General features: G+C 40.1%; 3 protein-coding genes across 3 annotated transcripts; 2 read left to right on the top strand and 1 right to left on the bottom strand.

Moving 5' to 3' along the window:
* Positions 1 to 2,614: 2,614 nt before the first annotated feature.
* LOC137953310 (transcription factor MYB44-like) lies at positions 2,615 to 4,126 on the top strand. The gene has a single exon (XM_068800649.1). It carries the CDS (start codon positions 2,688 to 2,690, stop codon positions 3,678 to 3,680), a length of 993 nt encoding a protein of 330 aa, XP_068656750.1. The 5' UTR covers positions 2,615 to 2,687; the 3' UTR covers positions 3,681 to 4,126.
* Positions 4,127 to 10,832: 6,706 nt separating this feature from the next.
* On the top strand, positions 10,833 to 15,431 carry LOC137953160 (reticulon-like protein B11). Its single transcript, XM_068800416.1, has 6 exons — positions 10,833 to 11,056; positions 11,241 to 11,421; positions 11,520 to 11,661; positions 11,755 to 11,824; positions 11,938 to 12,111; positions 15,167 to 15,431. The coding sequence occupies exons 1-5, from the start codon at positions 10,951 to 10,953 to the stop codon at positions 12,105 to 12,107; spliced, it is 669 nt and encodes a 222-aa protein (XP_068656517.1). The 5' UTR covers positions 10,833 to 10,950; the 3' UTR covers positions 12,108 to 12,111; positions 15,167 to 15,431.
* Positions 15,432 to 15,787: 356 nt separating this feature from the next.
* Positions 15,788 to 17,241, bottom strand: LOC137953045 (probable pyridoxal 5'-phosphate synthase subunit PDX1). The gene is made up of 2 exons (XM_068800231.1): positions 17,138 to 17,241; positions 15,788 to 16,978 (listed from the first exon to the last, which is right to left on the bottom strand). The coding sequence occupies exon 2, from the start codon at positions 16,921 to 16,923 to the stop codon at positions 15,994 to 15,996; it is 930 nt and encodes a 309-aa protein (XP_068656332.1). The 5' UTR covers positions 16,924 to 16,978; positions 17,138 to 17,241; the 3' UTR covers positions 15,788 to 15,993.
* Positions 17,242 to 18,206: the final 965 nt, after the last annotated feature.

Consider the following 18,206-nt stretch of genomic DNA (forward strand, 5'->3'; position numbering starts at 1 on the left):
ATTCATGTGATTTACTAGTGAGAGATCTTATCGTGGCCGCCCCCAAATCGCACGTTTTTTATTTTCTCTCTCCGGCTGTTTTCTAATCTGCCGAGTGCTTTGTGCTTCAGCGGCGGTAGGAGATCGGAGAATCTCTCGGAGCCGTTTAGGATTATTTTATTTTCATTTAATAATAGCTCAGTAAATAAAAATATCCCTCGGGAAAGCAACCTTTGGTTTCCGTTCATTTGTAATTCCTTTTTCATAAATTCCCGATCGAGATCGACCGACCCTGGGATTTCATTTCCCTTCCTCATCTCCCGCGAAAAGACGTAACTGCCCTTCTTCAAGTCCGTGGGCTCGGTGGGGTCCGCAGTGGCTAGTGCGGTACAGCAGTGCGTCGCTGCAACTGATGTGGACGGGAGCAACTACCTCACCCGAAAAGCCCACGCCTCCCCTCCCCTCCCCCCACAACCGCTCGAGCTAACGTACAAACGTGTCGTTATTTATTGTGGGTCGAGTTGAACTCAATTAATGCATCGTAGTCGTCCAATGGCTGGGCCCCCTGGCCGGATGCATCGGGCGGTGGGATCTGCATCCCCCCCCCCCCCCCCCAACCGCTCGAGCTAACGTACAAACGTGTCGTTTATTTATTGTGGGCCGAGTTGATTTCAATTAATGCATCGTGGTCGTCCAATGGCTGGGCCCCCTGGCCGGATGCATCGGGCGGTGGGATCTGCATGTACTGGCAATATTCATTATTCATTGTCGTATACGGACGCGGTCCGTGTGAGCACAGACACGTGGTACTGCCACTTTCTAGTACGAAGGACGGAGGGTAGTTTCGTGATTTTAAGAATTCGTTTGCCCTTCCGTACATCACTGACTCGTGACGCGGATACAGGACGCAGCACGTGCGTACATACTCGTCGGATGTCGCACACGCGTGGATGGTGTGGCCCGGAGACGGGCGTGGCGTGGGTAAAGAGCTGGCAAGTGTCCCCACGTAACGGCTGCATGCAGCATGTAGCATGCAGAAAGTACGATTCCCCCACATCTCGCTTCTGTTTTGTTGCTTTTCTCACCTTTTTTGCCGTTTTTTCTGTTGAGGAGAGAGAGAGAGAGAGAGAGAGAGAGGCGTCGGTCTCTTCCCATTCTTAATCTTACTCTCTCTCTCTAACGGCCATCGCGGGCGCGCATAAATACATACGCGCACCATGTCTCCATCCCACATCATCCAAAGTTGGTTAGGGTCTCGTTAGGCAGTTTTTCTCCCATTTCAACCAAGCAGTTAACTTACTACCAGTTCAAAAATGGAAAACAACTAAAAACCTCTTTTTGATGTGGTTTTTTTTTTTTTTCTCTTTTCAAAATTAATAAAATCGAGGCGAGAAACCGAACCGCGCCGACCGACCCGGCCAGGAGAGAGAAAGATCAAATATTTAAGTATTAAATTAAAAAAAATTCTAAATTAGTCGAGCGAGAGATAAAGATGAATCCGGCGAAGAATCGTTTATGCATTGTATTAATTAATCCGGTCACAGGAGGAGGGGGGAAGGGAGGAGGAAGGAAGCGTGCGCGTGACCGTACGAACAAGGTGTGGTTTTGGCAGTTCTCGGGTGACCGGTTGGTGTCGGTGGGGGTGGCCGTTACAGTGGCAGGTTTACAGGCTGGAGTGACAGGATGGCAGTAATGATACGCCCTCCGATTCGGCGACCGGGCTTGTCGTTATTCACACGTCAGCTCTTCCGTGCGGCCGTTCTGAAAATAACTGATAAAAGAAAATCCCTCGCGAAATGCTCTCCAGCCTGGCTCAGTCAAAAAACTCATCGCTTCTCTCTCTTCCCTTTCCTTTTTTTTTTTTTTAATTAATTAATTTATTTAATATTCCTCCCCTGTCCCCTCCCAAACCCCAAAATATCGCAATCCTTTTTTCTTTAATCAAATTTCCTTTTTTTCTTTAAAAAAGCAAGCGTTATGCTTCGTTCTTATCGGTTACCTCCACCAACTACAAACCGAAGATTTTCTGTTTTTGGATGACTTAACTAGCAAGACTGGGGGAGGGAGGGCCCATACGAAATCGATGCTGGGCCCTTATACAGAGGATGGACCGCTAGGATTGATTTCCATGGGCCCACCTCATAAATCCAGACTGACGGTCGTGATTGAACGGACGGGTCCCACGCGCACGCCGTTAGAATCATTAAAGTAGAGGGGTTTTTGTATGGTTTCTCGATTCAGTCATCTTTGTCCATATCCTCTTTTTTTTTTTTTTTTTTTTTGAAAAATATAAAGAAGGCTCTGAAAAGCAAGCGAGATCCGAGTTCATGACTATGTAAATTACCGCGGCCTTGTGTTGACGCGTGTCCACGTTACAGCTGTATGCAAGCAACCGCCTGCCTGGAAGAAGCGGTGCGCTCAACCGGCTCATCCGGTTGCCTTTTCCGTCTCCTTCTCCTTTCCTTATATACGCTCCCATCCTGCCCTTCCCCCGTCTTCCTCTATAGGTTGCCCAGAGAGCCATCCTCTCTCTCTCTCTATCCCATCCTGCCATTTCCCCCGTCTTCCTCTATAGGTTGCCCAGGGAGCCATCCTCTCTCTCTCTATCTCTCTCTCTCTCTCTCTCTCTCTCTCTCTCTATCTCTCTCTCTCTCACAGAAAAACGAAAAAAGACTACGATCTTATCTACTTCTATTATCGCTGTCTCCATGGCGACTTCGAGAAAGGATCTCGATCGGATCAAAGGCCCGTGGAGTCCTGAAGAAGATGACGCCTTGCAGAAGCTTGTGCAGAAGCATGGCCCTCGAAACTGGTCCTTGATCAGTAAATCGATTCCGGGCCGCTCGGGGAAGTCTTGCAGGTTGCGGTGGTGTAACCAGCTGTCGCCGCAGGTGGAGCATCGGCCGTTCAGCCCGGAAGAAGACGAGACTATTATTCGGGCGCATGCGAAGTTTGGTAACAAGTGGGCCACCATTGCTCGTCTTCTTTCCGGCCGGACCGATAATGCCATCAAGAACCACTGGAATTCTACCCTCAAGAGGAAATGCTCCTCCTCGTCTACCGCCGCCGGCATCGACGACGACGCTGGGGTTCACGAGCCGCCGATTAAGCGCTCTGCCAGCGTCGGCGCCGGTGGGGGGCCGGTGTCAGGCCTTTGCCTCAGCCCTAGCAGCCCATCTGGATCCGATGTGAGCGACTCCAGCGCTCCGATTGTCTCCTCTTCTCACGTCTACAGGCCTGTCCCTCGCACTGGCGGTATCCTCCCGCCTTCGCAGATCGAGACGGCTTCGTCGACCAATGATCCGGCGACGTCTCTCAGCCTCTCCCTGCCCGGGGCCGACTCCTGCGAGGTGTCGAATCCCACTAACACCGCTGCCGGGAGCCAGTTCCTACCCCCGCAGCCGCCACAGCCCCCGCCGCCGACTTCCCAGTCTTTCCAGCACCAGCCGTCAATACCGTATCGGGACCTTGCGTCCTTCGGCGCAGCCGCCGCCGCCGCCGTAGCTGTGACATCTGTGGCTCCGGTGGATAAGCAGCCGTATTTTCCGTTCAGTCCTGAGTTTTTGTCCGTTGTCCAGGACATGATCAGAAAGGAGGTGAGAAGTTATATGGCTGGAATGGAGCAGAGCGGGTTCTGTTTTCAGTCGGAGAGTGTTAGGAACGCAGCCGTGAAACGGATCGGGATTAGCAAGATCGAGTGATCTCAAAAAATATTAGCGGAAAGTGTCCAAGAAGAACAAGGAATTAGGTTAAACAAAGAGAGATGAACGAGTTCGTCGGTTGTTTTATACAAATAATTTTGGGTTCAGAAACTTTTTTGTACAGAAAAGGGATCGGCCGAGTGGAGAGAACGATGAAGGTTTTGGTGACGGTGAATCGGAGAAGATGAAGTACACCATGAGGATAACAAAAGCAATGTTCTGTTTTCCCTTTCACAAAATCTCTCTGCGTCGTTCACCGGAGGAGAAAAACAATCGGGGAAAAAAAAGAAGAAAAAATCAGGTCGAAGTTAAATCTTTCCTTAGCTATTAATTATGGCTCTTTTTCAAGTTTTTTTTGGTTGGTTTTTAATTTTTTTTCAACTGCAAACTTTCGAATTTAAATTCGATGATGAACAGAGAGAGAGAAAGAGATCCGAACTATCCAAGATCCCTTTGGAAGGAAGTGAAGAAAAAACAAAATCTGGGAAACGTCGGTTTCAGTTACTGCCAGCTAATGGAGTCTGAACTTGAAAAACGGCCTAAATCAAAAATCTTGTCAAAGAAAGCTTAGTCACATTTTTCTTAAATTAATAAAGTCAACAATATGGAGAATGGGAGGTAATGGAGCCTTAACGGAAATCAGTTATGGAACTGTTCCCAACTCCCAATTTCCAATTGAATAATGAGCTTTGCCGGATCGTACCCAATTTCTCCACTAATGATGTTTTCAAACGACCACCTCCCATGGCCATTGGTTTTCTTAAATTCAATTAGTGGAAAACTAACTTTACATAACTGCTCTTAAACTATGGAAGGGTTGATGTGATATGAAAAGTTATTTGGTTTGAAATATGTGAAATATGTGAAACATTATCTTTGTCATCGGATCATGATCAATGGTTATCTTAGGGTTAAGATAATCATTTTACATGTTTGATTTTTAGTATTGGATGAGTTTCCCCTTCCTTTGAAGGGGGTGTGGTTCCAAGCTTCCTTTAGAAAGAAATGTTTCAAAATATTGGGTTAAGTAGGCGACTAATTGAAAAGGAAATTGAAAATGCATCATTTAAAGTAAGTGGGGTAATCTCTTTACCTTTACTATTTGGGCCATTTTTAAGGCCAAATTTGTTATAATATTTGAAGGAGACTTTGCCCCACCTTTTGTCAGTAAAGAGAAGCCTATTTGATAGAAACAATTGAAAGCCACAAAAGGATCTCCAAATAGATGATGGTCATTCACTGTTCCATTTGTTGACTCTTCTTTGATGGTCTTACACTTCTTCCTTGCAATGAGTATCCATTTTGTATCTGCAAATCAGTTCTTAATATTAGCCATTTTATCATGAGAAACTGTTTCTCATAATCGTGGTTTCAACTTTTGATAACTGTCTCTGTAACACGTAGCCATGAAGAACCTTGGTCGGAGGTTGGCTTTTGATCTACAGCTTGGTCCCCTATCTCGTAACTTACTCACCCTTTTAGTTTACACCATTAATGAGAGTGATTAGAGAGTGGAAGTGCCAAACGGTGATTTCTACCGAATCTGGTAGTACGGAGGGAGGAATGATTTCGTGCTTCAGTTTACACTTTATACAATGAATTTAATGCGGATAATTAGAAATTCAGGTTTAGTGGTATTAGAGCAGACCTCTGATCCTGCGTATCAATTCCTTCTCACTCTCTGTTTCTGTGAGGAGCGTCATTTTTACGACAAAGGCAGACCCGAACATCGAATAGACGTGGGTGCATGGCCGTCAAGTGTCGGAAATGGTCAACGTTGAAGTCGATCATGAAGACCAACGACGCTTAGCCAGAATGCTGATCAGTGCCACTGAGCACTCTCTATGCACTCAATGGAGGTGACGGTCGGTGGTCCTTGCATCTACGTCATGCGTTGGTGTCGACGCTGACGACCATTCCGAAAGGTTCACCGGCGTGGAATGTCGGCGGAACATCAACGAACCTTAGATTCTACGTGCGGCTGGAGGTTGAAGACGACCTCCAGCGCACAGAAACATAAAAATTAAAATCATAAGGTTTGTTTGTAAATATGGTCCGAATTGTTTCAAACTGAGTCGTTTGCGACTCGCCGTCCCAACTAGAAAATTGAGTCGCAGGCTGGGGCGTATCGGTGTAAAAAAAAAACCTGGCGGTTCGGGTCGATTTAGACGGGTTGCGTTAGCTCCCTGAGCGCTGGCAACAAATTCAGCGCTAGTGCCCATTAGGCCACTGGCCATCGTGTGTCAAATAAGTTGAAAATTTTATATTTATTTCCCATAATTGTTTTATGCATTTTTGGTATATACTTAAATGCATGAAATTAAAGTTATACATAATATTATAGTTTTTAATTATGAATATATTATGAGAATATTTTGTGCATAATGATAACATGTTAGTGTTTGTTAAGATTATGCATCTCATGCTATTCTCATGTTAATTATGCGATTTAATGTTTAGGATCGCATAAAGAATATTAGACATTAAATGTAACTAATTTTACTTGATATAATAAATTGTATCCCACAAATTTTTTTATTATATTTAAGTTTATTAGTTAGGATAAAATATCAAATTATTCATAATTTACTCACAGGAATTATGAATTCATAAATAATTTGATAGTTTTATTATAAAGAAAGTAGATATTAATTATAATTAATTCTACTTAATATAATAAATTTTATCCCACAAGAATTTTTATTATATGTGAGTTTATTAATTAGGATAAAATATCAAATTATTCATAATTTACCCACAAGAATTATGAATTCATAAATAATTTGATATTTTTATCACAAAGTTTAATCATAAAGAATAATCGAATCGGCTTCAATTAAAATTTTTAGCCCACGTGCATTTTTTTTTGTCAATATATTCAATTTTTAAGCATGATTTACATTGGTAAAGGATGATAATTTATTCAAACCTCAGTTTTAACATAAGCATGTAATTTGTAATTTTATGCAGTTGTACAACCTACAAATTTCTTTGATATTCATTTTGATATCCCTGATCTTAACGGAGATAACTATAAGGTATGGAAAGAGAGAATTCTTCTTCATTTAGGGTGGATGGACATAGACTATGCTATTAGGAAAAACGAGTAAAAAATAATACTTCAATTACTATCTTAATTTCTCATTCATATCATCGGCTTAAATAGCCGTTTTACAGAATATGCATGGAAGAATTTGAGTGATTAATGGGATTACCCAATCACCGAATTTACAAAATATTTACATGATTTCTCCTTAAGGAAAGAAATCTCAGAGTGAATTTTAACACTCCCCCTCAAGTTGGTGCATAGATATCACTCATGTCCAACTTGTAAAGACATTTGTTAAAAGCTCGGTAAGACACTACTTTGGTTAACACATCGGCAAGCTGATCCTCAGATCGAACATGAGGCACTTCAATGATTTTTGCTTCTAACTTTTCTTTAATAAAGGTTCTATCACTCTCACTGAAAATCTGAGTCTTGATTCTGTATTAGTTGTTCCAACCCTCAATCATAATCTATTATCAGTTGCTCAAATAACTCGTACTCTGCATTGCATTGTGGTTTTTTGGCCTAACCTTTGTGTTTTTAAGGACATTCGAACTCAGAAGACAATTGGGTATGGTACTAGAAGGGGGAAACTCTATTACCTTGATCTGCAGCCAGAAAGTTTTCATCAGTTAGCCCAAGCGTTCTCAAAGAAGAATAAATCTGCAAATTCTGACATTTGGTTATGGCATAAATGGTTGGGTCATTCATCTTTTGGTTATTTAAAGAAATTGTTTCCTACACTTTTTGAAAAATTATCTATTTCAGATTTTAAGTGTGATGTATGTGAATTGGCAAAAAACCATCGTGTTCCATTCCAAATAAGCATTAATAGGAGTTCAGCACCCTTTATGATTATTCACTCTGATGTGTGGGGTCCAGCAAATATAGCATCTCTTAGTGATAAACGATGGTTTGTTTCTTTTATTGATGATCACACCCGTATGACTTGGATTTGTTTAATGAAGTCAAAAAGTGAAGTTAGTTCGTTGTTCAAACAATTTCATAGAATGATAGTCACTCAGTATCATTTTACAATACGAACTCTTCGAAGTGACAATGGTGGAGAATTTGTGAATCAAAGTTTTAAAGAATATCTAGATGATCATAGTATTACTCATCAAACTACTTGTCCATACACCTCTCAGCAAAATGGGGTTGCAGAGCAAAAGAACCGCCACCTTCTTGAGGTTGTTCGTGCTTCCTTGTTTGAGGTTCATATGTCGGCTAGTTACTGGGGTGAAGTCATCACAACTGCAACTTACCTTATCAATTGAATACCCTCGAGTGTGTTACAATTTAAGACTCCCTTGAGTGTTCTTCATAAAACCATCAGTTCACCTACTATGCCAAATTTGCCACCTAAAGTTTTGTGTGTGTAGCCTTTGTTCACCTCCATAAGTCATTGAGACATAAATTGGAACCCCGAGCTCTCAAGTGTGTTTTTGTTGGTTATGATCAACATCAGAAAGGTTATCGTTGTTATCATCCTCCCTCTCACAAATTGTATGTCACTCTTGATGTGGTATTTCATGAAGAAAATATGTATTATTCTACTCCCGAGTCTTCAATACAGGGGGAGAAAATGATTGAATTGAAGACCCTTAATCATCATTTGGATATCTTAGATACTACAAGTGGTAAATATTCAGATTACAGTTGTGGACATCAAAATGATACAAATGAGCATGGTTCACAGGATGGAGAAAGACAAGACCAGATGGAAGTAATGCAACCAGAGTCTCAACCGCCATCTTCCCCCTTCATAATGTACCAATGGATCAATTGCCTTCTGAGTTCGAGTCCATGTCTTAGCCTCAGGTAAGTTCTGAAACTCAACTAAGAGTGTTACCTCATCGAACTACAAGAGAAAAACCTAAAGTCAATTATGAACCTCTTCTCACCTCTAAATCTTAGTATCTCATGCATAATTTTGTGTCGTATCATAGATTGTCAAAGGCAAATGAAGTATATGTGAAACATTTATCTACTATATCTATTCCTAATAGTGTGCAAGAAGCCTTGAAAGATCCTAAATGGAAAGAAGTCATGAATGAAGAAATGAGGTCCCTCCAAAAGAATTCAACATGGGAAGTGGTTGACCTATCTGTAGGAAAGACACCAGTTGGATGCAGGTGGGTATTTACCATTAAATATAAAGCCGATGACACCATTAAAAGGTTCAAAGCAAGGCTTGTCGCCAAAGGAGATCGATTATATGGAAACATTCGCACCAGTGGCCAAAATCAACACTGTTTGGATTCTACTATTTCTGGCTGTGAATCTTGACTGGCCCTTATATCAGTTTGATGTAAAAAATGTATTTTTGCACGGAGATCTCCAAGAAGAAGTATATATGGAATTACCTCCTGGATGTATTATGCAAAACAAATGATACAGATTTTATAATCCATAAGAGAAGAAGATGGACCCAAGGACCCTTAGTGGGTTTTCATTGAATATGTCGAAAGGTCTAAAGGTTACAGATTTTATTGTCCATCTCACAACACTAGGATTGTGGAATCAAGAAATGCAAAGTTTCTTGAAAATGATTTGATCAATAGGAGTAATCCAACTCGGAACATAGTTTCTGAGAAGAATCATTCAAAATCTCAACCTTCTACCTCAAGTGATAGATTGGTTATTGTTTAAAACACCCCTCAAGTACAAACTGGTGTTAAACAACCAATCATTGAAGTTCCACAAGTTGTTGACAATATTTCAGTAGATCAGATAGTTCAAAAGTTATCAAACACTTTTGAGCAAATAGTTGAACCACATACTTCTCAAGAATATGATGGTACAACATTTAGAAGATCTACTAGACCAAAGAGATTAACAATTCCTAATGATTATATTGTGTATCTGCAAGAATTTGACTACAACATTGGAGTCGAAAATGATCTCAAGTTCTTTTCACAAGCCATGAGTTGCAAAAAATCTGAATTATGGTATAATGCTATGAAGGAAAAGATGAATTCTATGAAGAGTAACGTTGGCCTTATGAAGGAAAAGATGAATTCTATGAAGAGCAAAAAATCAGAATTATGGTATAATGCTATGAAGGACTAACAAGTCCTCGTTATTAAATATTGCCAAACATTTTCTTTCGGACTGATTATAGCCATACCCATTATTGTTGTAATGTTGGTCAACAACAGTTGCATTGCATTAATTTTTTTTATCTAGACTGTAATGTAATTAGCTTGGTATTAGTAGCATAAACACTCATAAAATGTTTCAAGCTATGACTAATTAAAATAATCTAATACAAAGTCATGACAAAGAGTAAAGAAGGGTTGTTGGAAAGTCTAATACTTTGAGAGTCTAACTCAAGTGAGGAGGATTTTGTTAGGGTTTATACTTCCAAATTTCAAATATAGATCTAATTTGGGGTATGGAAGGCTCAGTTTGTGGTTAAACACTCATAAAATATTTTCAAGCTATAACTAATTGGAATCATCAATTACAAAGTCACAATAAAGAGTAAAAGAAGGGTTATTGGAAAGTCTAATACTTTAAAAGTCTATACAATAAGGATTTTGTAAGGGTTCACACCTCCAAACTTCGTTTCTAGGCATTTTCGATGTCCAAAATTATACTCACAAACATACATTTTAAAATGTTTTTAATAAACACGAGGCACTAATGGTTCTTGAAAACATATTTCTATTAGAAAAAAGCACTACCAATCTTTTGTCTTGTTAGTCACGAAATGTAATTAAAAAAATATATTAAAAAACTATAATGAAAGGGAAAGTGGAATGACAGGGTCTCCACTTTCATCGTGGTTCGTGGGCTAACCAACATCTAATTGCGTGTCATTGAATCCATGTCCATATCTGCTAGGACCAAACTACCAAACTACCAAGTACCGACCGTGGGCCCAAAATATGACTGGCCCACTTCGGCTACGACTAGGAAGATCCAAACTTTGGAGTGGTCCATGAAAAATTCTCGCTCCAACGCCACTGCTTCTCATCGAGAATCTTGAAATTTTGATTTTCAGAATCTGACGGTTGAAAGTTGTCGAAAGTGAATCTGAGCGGCGGGGTCCAGTTCTATTTTTGTTTCTCAGGGAATACTTGCCTGCACGACGACGAAGTGAAAGAAGTGAAGAAGAACGTGTCGAATACACAGGCAGACCGGCTCGCTCTGTCCTTCTTCTTCGTCTCCTTCCCTAATCCGATCAACAACTGAGGAAAACCCTACCTCCCCCAGATGGGAGAAGATATGGATCGCTCATCTGTTCCGGATGATACTCCCTCTGCGGCAACGGTTTCTCCTCCTCGAACATCTGTTCATGGATGTCTTGGTGGCGATGCAGGTTCTCTCTCTCTCTCTCTCTCTCTCTCTTTACTTTTGAAGCCTTAAGTCTACTTGGAGGTTCCTGAATTTGAAACCTTTTATAATGCCGCGCCATTTGGGGGAATTTGATGAACTGAGTGTCGTTTTTAAAAAAAAAAAAAAAAAATACTTAATGGATTCTGTTTCATTTTCTTCTTATGCAGTCGCGGACCTGCTATTATGGAAGCGTCCAACCTTCAGTTTGTCTGCGCTTCTGTGCGTAAGCACCGTTTGGTTCCTGTTTGAGCGAGCGGGCTACAGCTTCTTATCTCTAGTCGCGAATGTTATCTTAAGTTTGGTGGCAATCCTCTTTTTCTGGGCGAAATCTGCCACCCTTCTCAATAGGTATATCCATTTCCTTTTCTTAGCTCTATTCTTTTGATTCACTTTTTCTGTGTAAGTGGTTCGGTTTGATGCTGAACGTTAACGAGCCTATCCTCCAGACCTCTCCCACCTCTTCCCAATCTGGAAGTGTCGGAAGAGGCCATCGAGAAGATCACTTGTGTGGTTTGGACCTGGATTAATCCTGTATTGGCAATAGGCCATGATATTGCTATCGAGAGAAATTTTAAGCGCTTCTTGGAGGTATTTATCTCGTCCGTGACTTCATAAAAGTCAGATTCGAAGTGGAAGTCTTCATTTATCGATAAAGTTTTATTTCTTGCTGGGCTGTGACAGGTAATAGTTGGCTTGTGGCTGGTTTCGTTTATTGGGAGCCTCTTTAGTTTTCTTTCTCTCGTTTACACTGGTTAGTTATCTTTAGTTCTTTCTGAATTTTTTTGTTATGTGAAGTTCTTCTCATGCAGTTTCTGTTCATACATTTTTCCAAATTTATTTTATTTTTATTTTTTTGCCTTGTAGGGGTTGTTATTGCCCTCACTGTTCCAGTCTTGTATGATAAGTACCAGGATCGTGTGGATAAAAAAGTGCTTGCAGCGCACAGGTTTCTCTTGCCATATTTGACAAAAATTGATAATGTTGTGCTTAGCAAGATCCCAATATCCTCAATCAAGCAAAAGAAGAAAGAATAATGATGTCAGTCTCCTTCCTTTTACCTGCATTTGAAAATTACTTTTTTGTTGGGCATCAGTATTTTCTACTAGACTTGTGCTGCTTTAGTAATTCAATCAAAATGTTGTTTGTTTAAATGTTTGATGCTGATAATCTTAAGATTTATCTATTTATTTATTATGTGTTATGTATGAACCAGTTATTTCTTGTGTGTAAAGTGTTTAGGTTGCTAAATGATTTTAATTCTCTCTGTGAGCACTATTTGACTTAGATAATCTAAAGTGATCACATTAGATTACATTTGCATAGCCATTACTAGCCGGTGAAGGGAACAAGCTATAATCTATTCCTACATTTTGATTTAACTTAGCCAGTATGTTCTTGCTCTACATCATCATGTAAATACTGCAAGATAATAATGGTATACAAAGCTATCAGAGGCAATGCTGTGGCTTATTGAAACTCATTGTGCTATTTGAATCCTGGTGCAAAGAGCAAAACTGTATTTGTATTCATGTGAAGGATAAGATTTTTTTCCTTTATAATTCGAAATCTAAATATGGTATAAGAAGAGCAAAAGAAGGGTGGGAAAGAATAATTTTAGTTCTCTAGTGAAATGATTGGGCATATTAGTTTCATTTCTGCTCTTTTATGTTCAGCATTTATGTATGTTCACCCTAATAGCTTCAAAATTAGCATATCCTGATATATAATGTACATCTGCTATTCTCTCTTACACTTCCCATCAAGCTGCACATCCCCTTGAAGAGTCCCCTAGGGGCTACATTCTAACTTACTTTTATAAAAATCTTTCATGCTAGTTGTTTAGCTTTGGAGGAAGAGTTTTGTGTCATAGCATGTCCTCAAGAACATTTTATTATCTATATCATAATAAGATTCAAAAACATTATATGGCAATGCAATTGATCTTTAATAATAAATTAGTAAAGCTACTAGTTTGCAATTTTGGTAAGTTATTTCTTTGAAAATAAACATGCCCAAAACTCAAGATTTTTGGAACTGTAGTACTAAACGCAAGTGAAGTAGTTTGTATGAGTGAAGTTTCAATTTTTAAGGTTTTTTGGGCCTTAACCTCCTCAATCTGTTAGAGGCGAAGACCACCAATGAATAGAATGCTATTGATAATTTTAAACTCGATTTAGTCTCTTTCGTTTCTCTATGACTACAAGGCCTGATTTTTCTGCAATGGAACTTTTGTAGGGATAAACTGAAAGCTACTGAGTAGAGAAAAGATTCAAAACCTGTTTTTTCTAAGTTGTGTTCACTAGAAGCCTACAGATATACAAAGATAAATGGAAGGCAAAGGAGGGGCTAGGTGGTTTTTTTATCTGTTAGATTATCTAAAAGCTAACATCATATTCAGCTAAGATATACGAAGATAAACGGAAGGCAATTGAGGGACTAGGTGAATTTTGTGTCTGTTAGATCATCTAAATGCTAACATCTGTATTCAGCTTGAGGGTTAAGTATGCTTCTTAAAAAATAAAATAAAATAAACAACCAACAATGATTTAATGATTTAAAGAACTTGATTGGGAGAAAAAGCACATAGTCTTGGAAGATGAAGCAAAACAGATAAATAAAGTCACTTACAAATGTTTAAGGAAATATAATCAGCCAACTTTCAATGACCTTAAGTTGCTCTTTTTATTGTTTGTTTTTTAAAATTACACTAAATAAGAAAGAAAAGAAACTTTCACTAACCAATAGATTCTTTTGAAAATAATTTTCTGAAAGAAGGTTAGCAGGCTACGAAGAAAATGGGTTGTTGAAATTTCCGAAATCCTAAAGAGTCAGTGGTCCATGAGACTGTAGAAATAGGTGTTGTTTGTGGTAACTCAGGGATCAACTGTTCCACAGACAAACTTCTCCCAGGGGTTAGAATTGCTATGTGACCAGGTGATATTGCAGATGAATCTAAATGTCCTTCCCACCTTTCCATAAGCTAATTTTAATGATACAGGTTTCCAGAAAATAGTCCTGATATCAGATCATTCATCTAAAGAAAAATTTGTTCTATCTGTTTACATAATCATTAGAATCACTCATTAGGATTGTAGTTACATGCTGCTTTAAGCTTCTTTTTTCAGCATATGAAAAAATTGAAGTAGGAAATTAGAAGAGATGTACACTCTACCATTCATAACAGACTCTTTTTTCTGTAACTGTACTTCAGACAAAATTTGTTGCTCTGTATTCAGCAAATCTCATTGGCATGGTACTAATTTGAGGTTTACGCAAAGCCTTATAGGAGATTAGTCATCTCTATTAAATATCATTAATCTGAACATTTTCTGCTCTTTTTTATATTTTTAGGTAATTCTGTTGTTGACTTATTAGTGTGTGTGTTTTCTGGAACTTCAGCCTGTTACCCTCATGCATTGCATGCACAACTAAATTGCAGCATTTACTGCTGCGACTGCCAAAGAATGCTCATGTATCTATCAAACATTCCTTGATTTTGCCGGCCATCTTCTCAGGAAGCATTGTTTCAACAGAATTCTGTTTTTCTTTGTTTGCTTTCTGTTGAATCATGGTGGTTCCTGACCAGTGATAGAAAGATAACCATGCAATACACGACTGACAAAAATTCAGTTGAGATGTGAACTCATCATGTTCCCCAAAGGACGAGATTGTATACCTTGTTTTACTCATTTGCCTTGTTGACATGAAAGTCAAGCATTGATACACCAATTCCCTAAAATTCTGTTGATTGGTAGTTCTTTATCTACCAACGTTTACTTATCCCTTCTGCCATGAGATGTGATTATTGGCAGGTGTGGTACAGCTTCAAATCAAACTAATTTGCCATCTTCTCAATATGATTCAACTTTTTGTTAGTGGCTATTGTTGTTTATCCAGTTTGGTCCCAAGACCTGTTAGGTTTGGTACAAGAGCACATGAATTTAGGTCTTATTTTGCTTACATTGGACAAAAGCAATACCTTCCTGTTTTAGTATCATTCTTTTTTTTTTTTCATTCTTTGCCACGATTGTTATGTCATGTGGCTCCCACATTATGAAACCCTTGAATCTAACATCTGTTTGCTTTCTGCCAGCTTCATTCTTGATTTCTTGATGAAATCGATGCCCTCCAGTGAGATACAAAGACACTATATGCCTGGCTCGTAGGCTCTCCAAATATTGATTTTTGGCTGCTTAGTTGTAGTATTATATTGACATAGTTTTGCAGTGTAGCAATTTTTTACTAATGCGAGTAACTCGAGTCCTCTTTACCTGCTTAGAATATGATTTTGAAATCTCAGTGCAAAAGAGCTTTGTTTTTGGCAGAAGATGAGTTTTTCTTTACCATATGACTTTGCCTTCTTTTAACTGAAAATTAAGTTTCAAAAATGAAATTCCAAGTCCTTCCACACAAATATCAATTTTGTAGAGAGTATCTTGCTCACATTGTAGTGTGATTTCGTATGTTGCTAGTGTTTAGGGTTTACTAAAGAGATGTGGATACTAAAAAAAAAAACATTTGGTAACAAACTTGCAAAATATTATTTCAGTCATTTGATCACGATCCATGACAAACTGAATTGATCGATCATAATCAATGGTTATTTGAATCGATCGATTATGATCAATAATTATCTCAATCGTTCGATCATGATTAACCGTTATCTCAGTTATTCGGTTATCTCAATCGTCCCATCATGATCAACCAATGTAAATAGAGGAAGAAGACAAAATTTGAAATTGATAAGTAGCAAGGACATATACTTGAAGTAGACATACGCCAAGCCACCACCCTATGAAGGATCTTCTGATGCAATTGAATCAGATACAGATATGAGCTTTCCTAAGCCTAGGTAAATTCGGATACTTGAGCAGCTTCTCTTATCCGATGAGCTGCAGAGCTCGAAGTCTCTCTCCAGCCTTACTCCGAACGAGTGGCGTACCTTTCAACCTTCTCGTCGTTTAGATTAATCCCCACCATGGCCTCACCGAGGCCGCAGCTAACTTCTGCAACAAGTTCTGGATCGCTGTAATGAGTGACCGCTTGCACAATAGCGCGGGCACGACGAACTGGGTCACCGCTCTTGAACACCCCGGACCCGACAAACACCCCATCGCAGCCAAGCTGCATCATGAGCGCCGCGTCGGCGGGAGTAGCAACACCACCGGCGGCGAATTGGACCACCGGCAGCCGCCCCAGCTGCTTGGTCTGCATCACTAAATCATAGGGAGCAGCGATCTTTTTTGCGAATGAAAAGACCTCATCGTCATCCATGTTGCGGAGAACGCGAATGTCGCCCATCACCGACCGGACATGACGAACGGCCTCAATAATGTTGCCCGTGCCGGCCTCTCCTTTGGTCCGGATCATAGCGGCGCCTTCCCTGATCCTCCGGAGAGCCTCGCCGAGGTTGCGGCAGCCGCAGACAAATGGGATTCTGAAGTTGTGCTTATTGATGTGATTCTCCTCGTCGGCCACCGTTAACACCTCGCTCTCATCTATGTAGTCGATGCCGATGGCTTCCAAGATCTGGGCCTCAACGAAGTGACCGATGCGAGCCTTGGCCATGACGGGTATGGTGACGGCGCGCTTGATGTCCTTAATGAGTCCCGGATCGCTCATCCGAGCAACCCCGCCCTGGGCGCGGATGTCTGCAGGGACGCGCTCGAGGGCCATCACCGCACATGCTCCAGCCTCCTCCGCTATACGAGCCTGTTCAGGAGTGACCACGTCCATGATCACCCCTCCCCGGAGCATCTGCGCCATACCCACCTTAACCGAGAAAGGTGACTGCTTCGTCTCGGTCAGGGCACCGTTTCCATACACGGTGACAACGCCGGTTCCCGCCATTTGTTTCTGCTACTCCTCTCTAATTTCTCAGTTCCCGGCCAATTCTCCGATGAACCTAAAACAACGAAATCCATCAAACAAATAAGAATCTAAAACCACGCCAAAAAAATCAGCAAGTACTCAGACAGAAAAAAACTAAATTGATTCAGAAAAAAAAACCCAAATTCAAGAATTAAAATCGAAATCTCATCAGGTCTTTAAGGGGCGCACAGACCGTAGAGCTAACGACGAATGGAGCTAGGGAAAGACGACGGAAGGTACTGGAAAACAAAGAAGATAACGGGGTATTTATAGAACGGAGAAAAACGGAGAGCATCGAAAGAAAATACTTTCACCGACCCTCGAACTCAAACTTCTGAATTTCACTTCTGGAAATTAAATTTATAGTATAAATAAAAAACTAAAATTATTTTACTGTAAAATTTTACTATATTAATTATTATCTTATGAGACTGTTTTTCTGAAATATATTGTCAAGAACTGTCGAATTTCTTTTATAAAATTAATATATTCACAGTCGACAGAGCAGATATCCACGGGACCTCTCAGTGCTCTTTCGTTTTCTGATTTCCTCCATTAAAGAGATTCACAAATTGAACAATCAATAAATTTAGGTAATTTTTTTGTTAAATATGTGAACGGATTTGGGCTCTTGAAAATCCAAATTAAATTAAGCGAATCAATGGTTAAGGGAGACATTCATCTCCGATCATGATTCATGAGTATTATCCTTAATTGAGTGAGGGAGATTTGGTTTGGTATTATATTGCAAGAGAGACACAGAGAGATTTCTGGAAGAGGTGGAATTTATGAGGTGAGCAGCAGGCAAAGGGAAAGAGCCTCTTGTTTCCAATCTCGTCTCCTTCCACATCTTTCTTTTTCTTTTTCCTGATTTTTCTGTGTTCTCTCTCTTTTCCCGTTTTGTATTTTTTCTTTTTCCTGATTTTTTGACTCTCCGTGATGCAATCAAAGTTGTTGCTTTCTTTTCTTTCCCAGTTTCGATGCAGAGCCCCCCCACCGAGAGCGATGCAGCTACTCGTGCTCTTCTTTGTCTCTTCCTTGTTGGAGTTCAGATTCTTTTCAAACACTACTCTGTCTTTTGTCCTTTTTTTTATTTTTTTTTTTATCTCCTCCCAGCCGCCGCCCCCACCCAGTTGCCACGCTTCTCTTCTGCCATTGATCAAGCAAGAAACGGCGCGACTTCTGGTCAATGATTTTTCTGATCAATGTTTTTTAATTAACGCCGCCCCGATCAAGTCAGAAACATCGGTCTAACAGTTGAT

The sequence above is a fragment of the Aristolochia californica genome, unplaced genomic scaffold (assembly GCF_029961685.1).
Source record: "Aristolochia californica isolate CCGP_79_NKW_82.1479 unplaced genomic scaffold, dmAriCali1.0.hap1 SCAF_16, whole genome shotgun sequence".
NCBI lineage: Eukaryota > Viridiplantae > Streptophyta > Magnoliopsida > Piperales > Aristolochiaceae > Aristolochia > Aristolochia californica.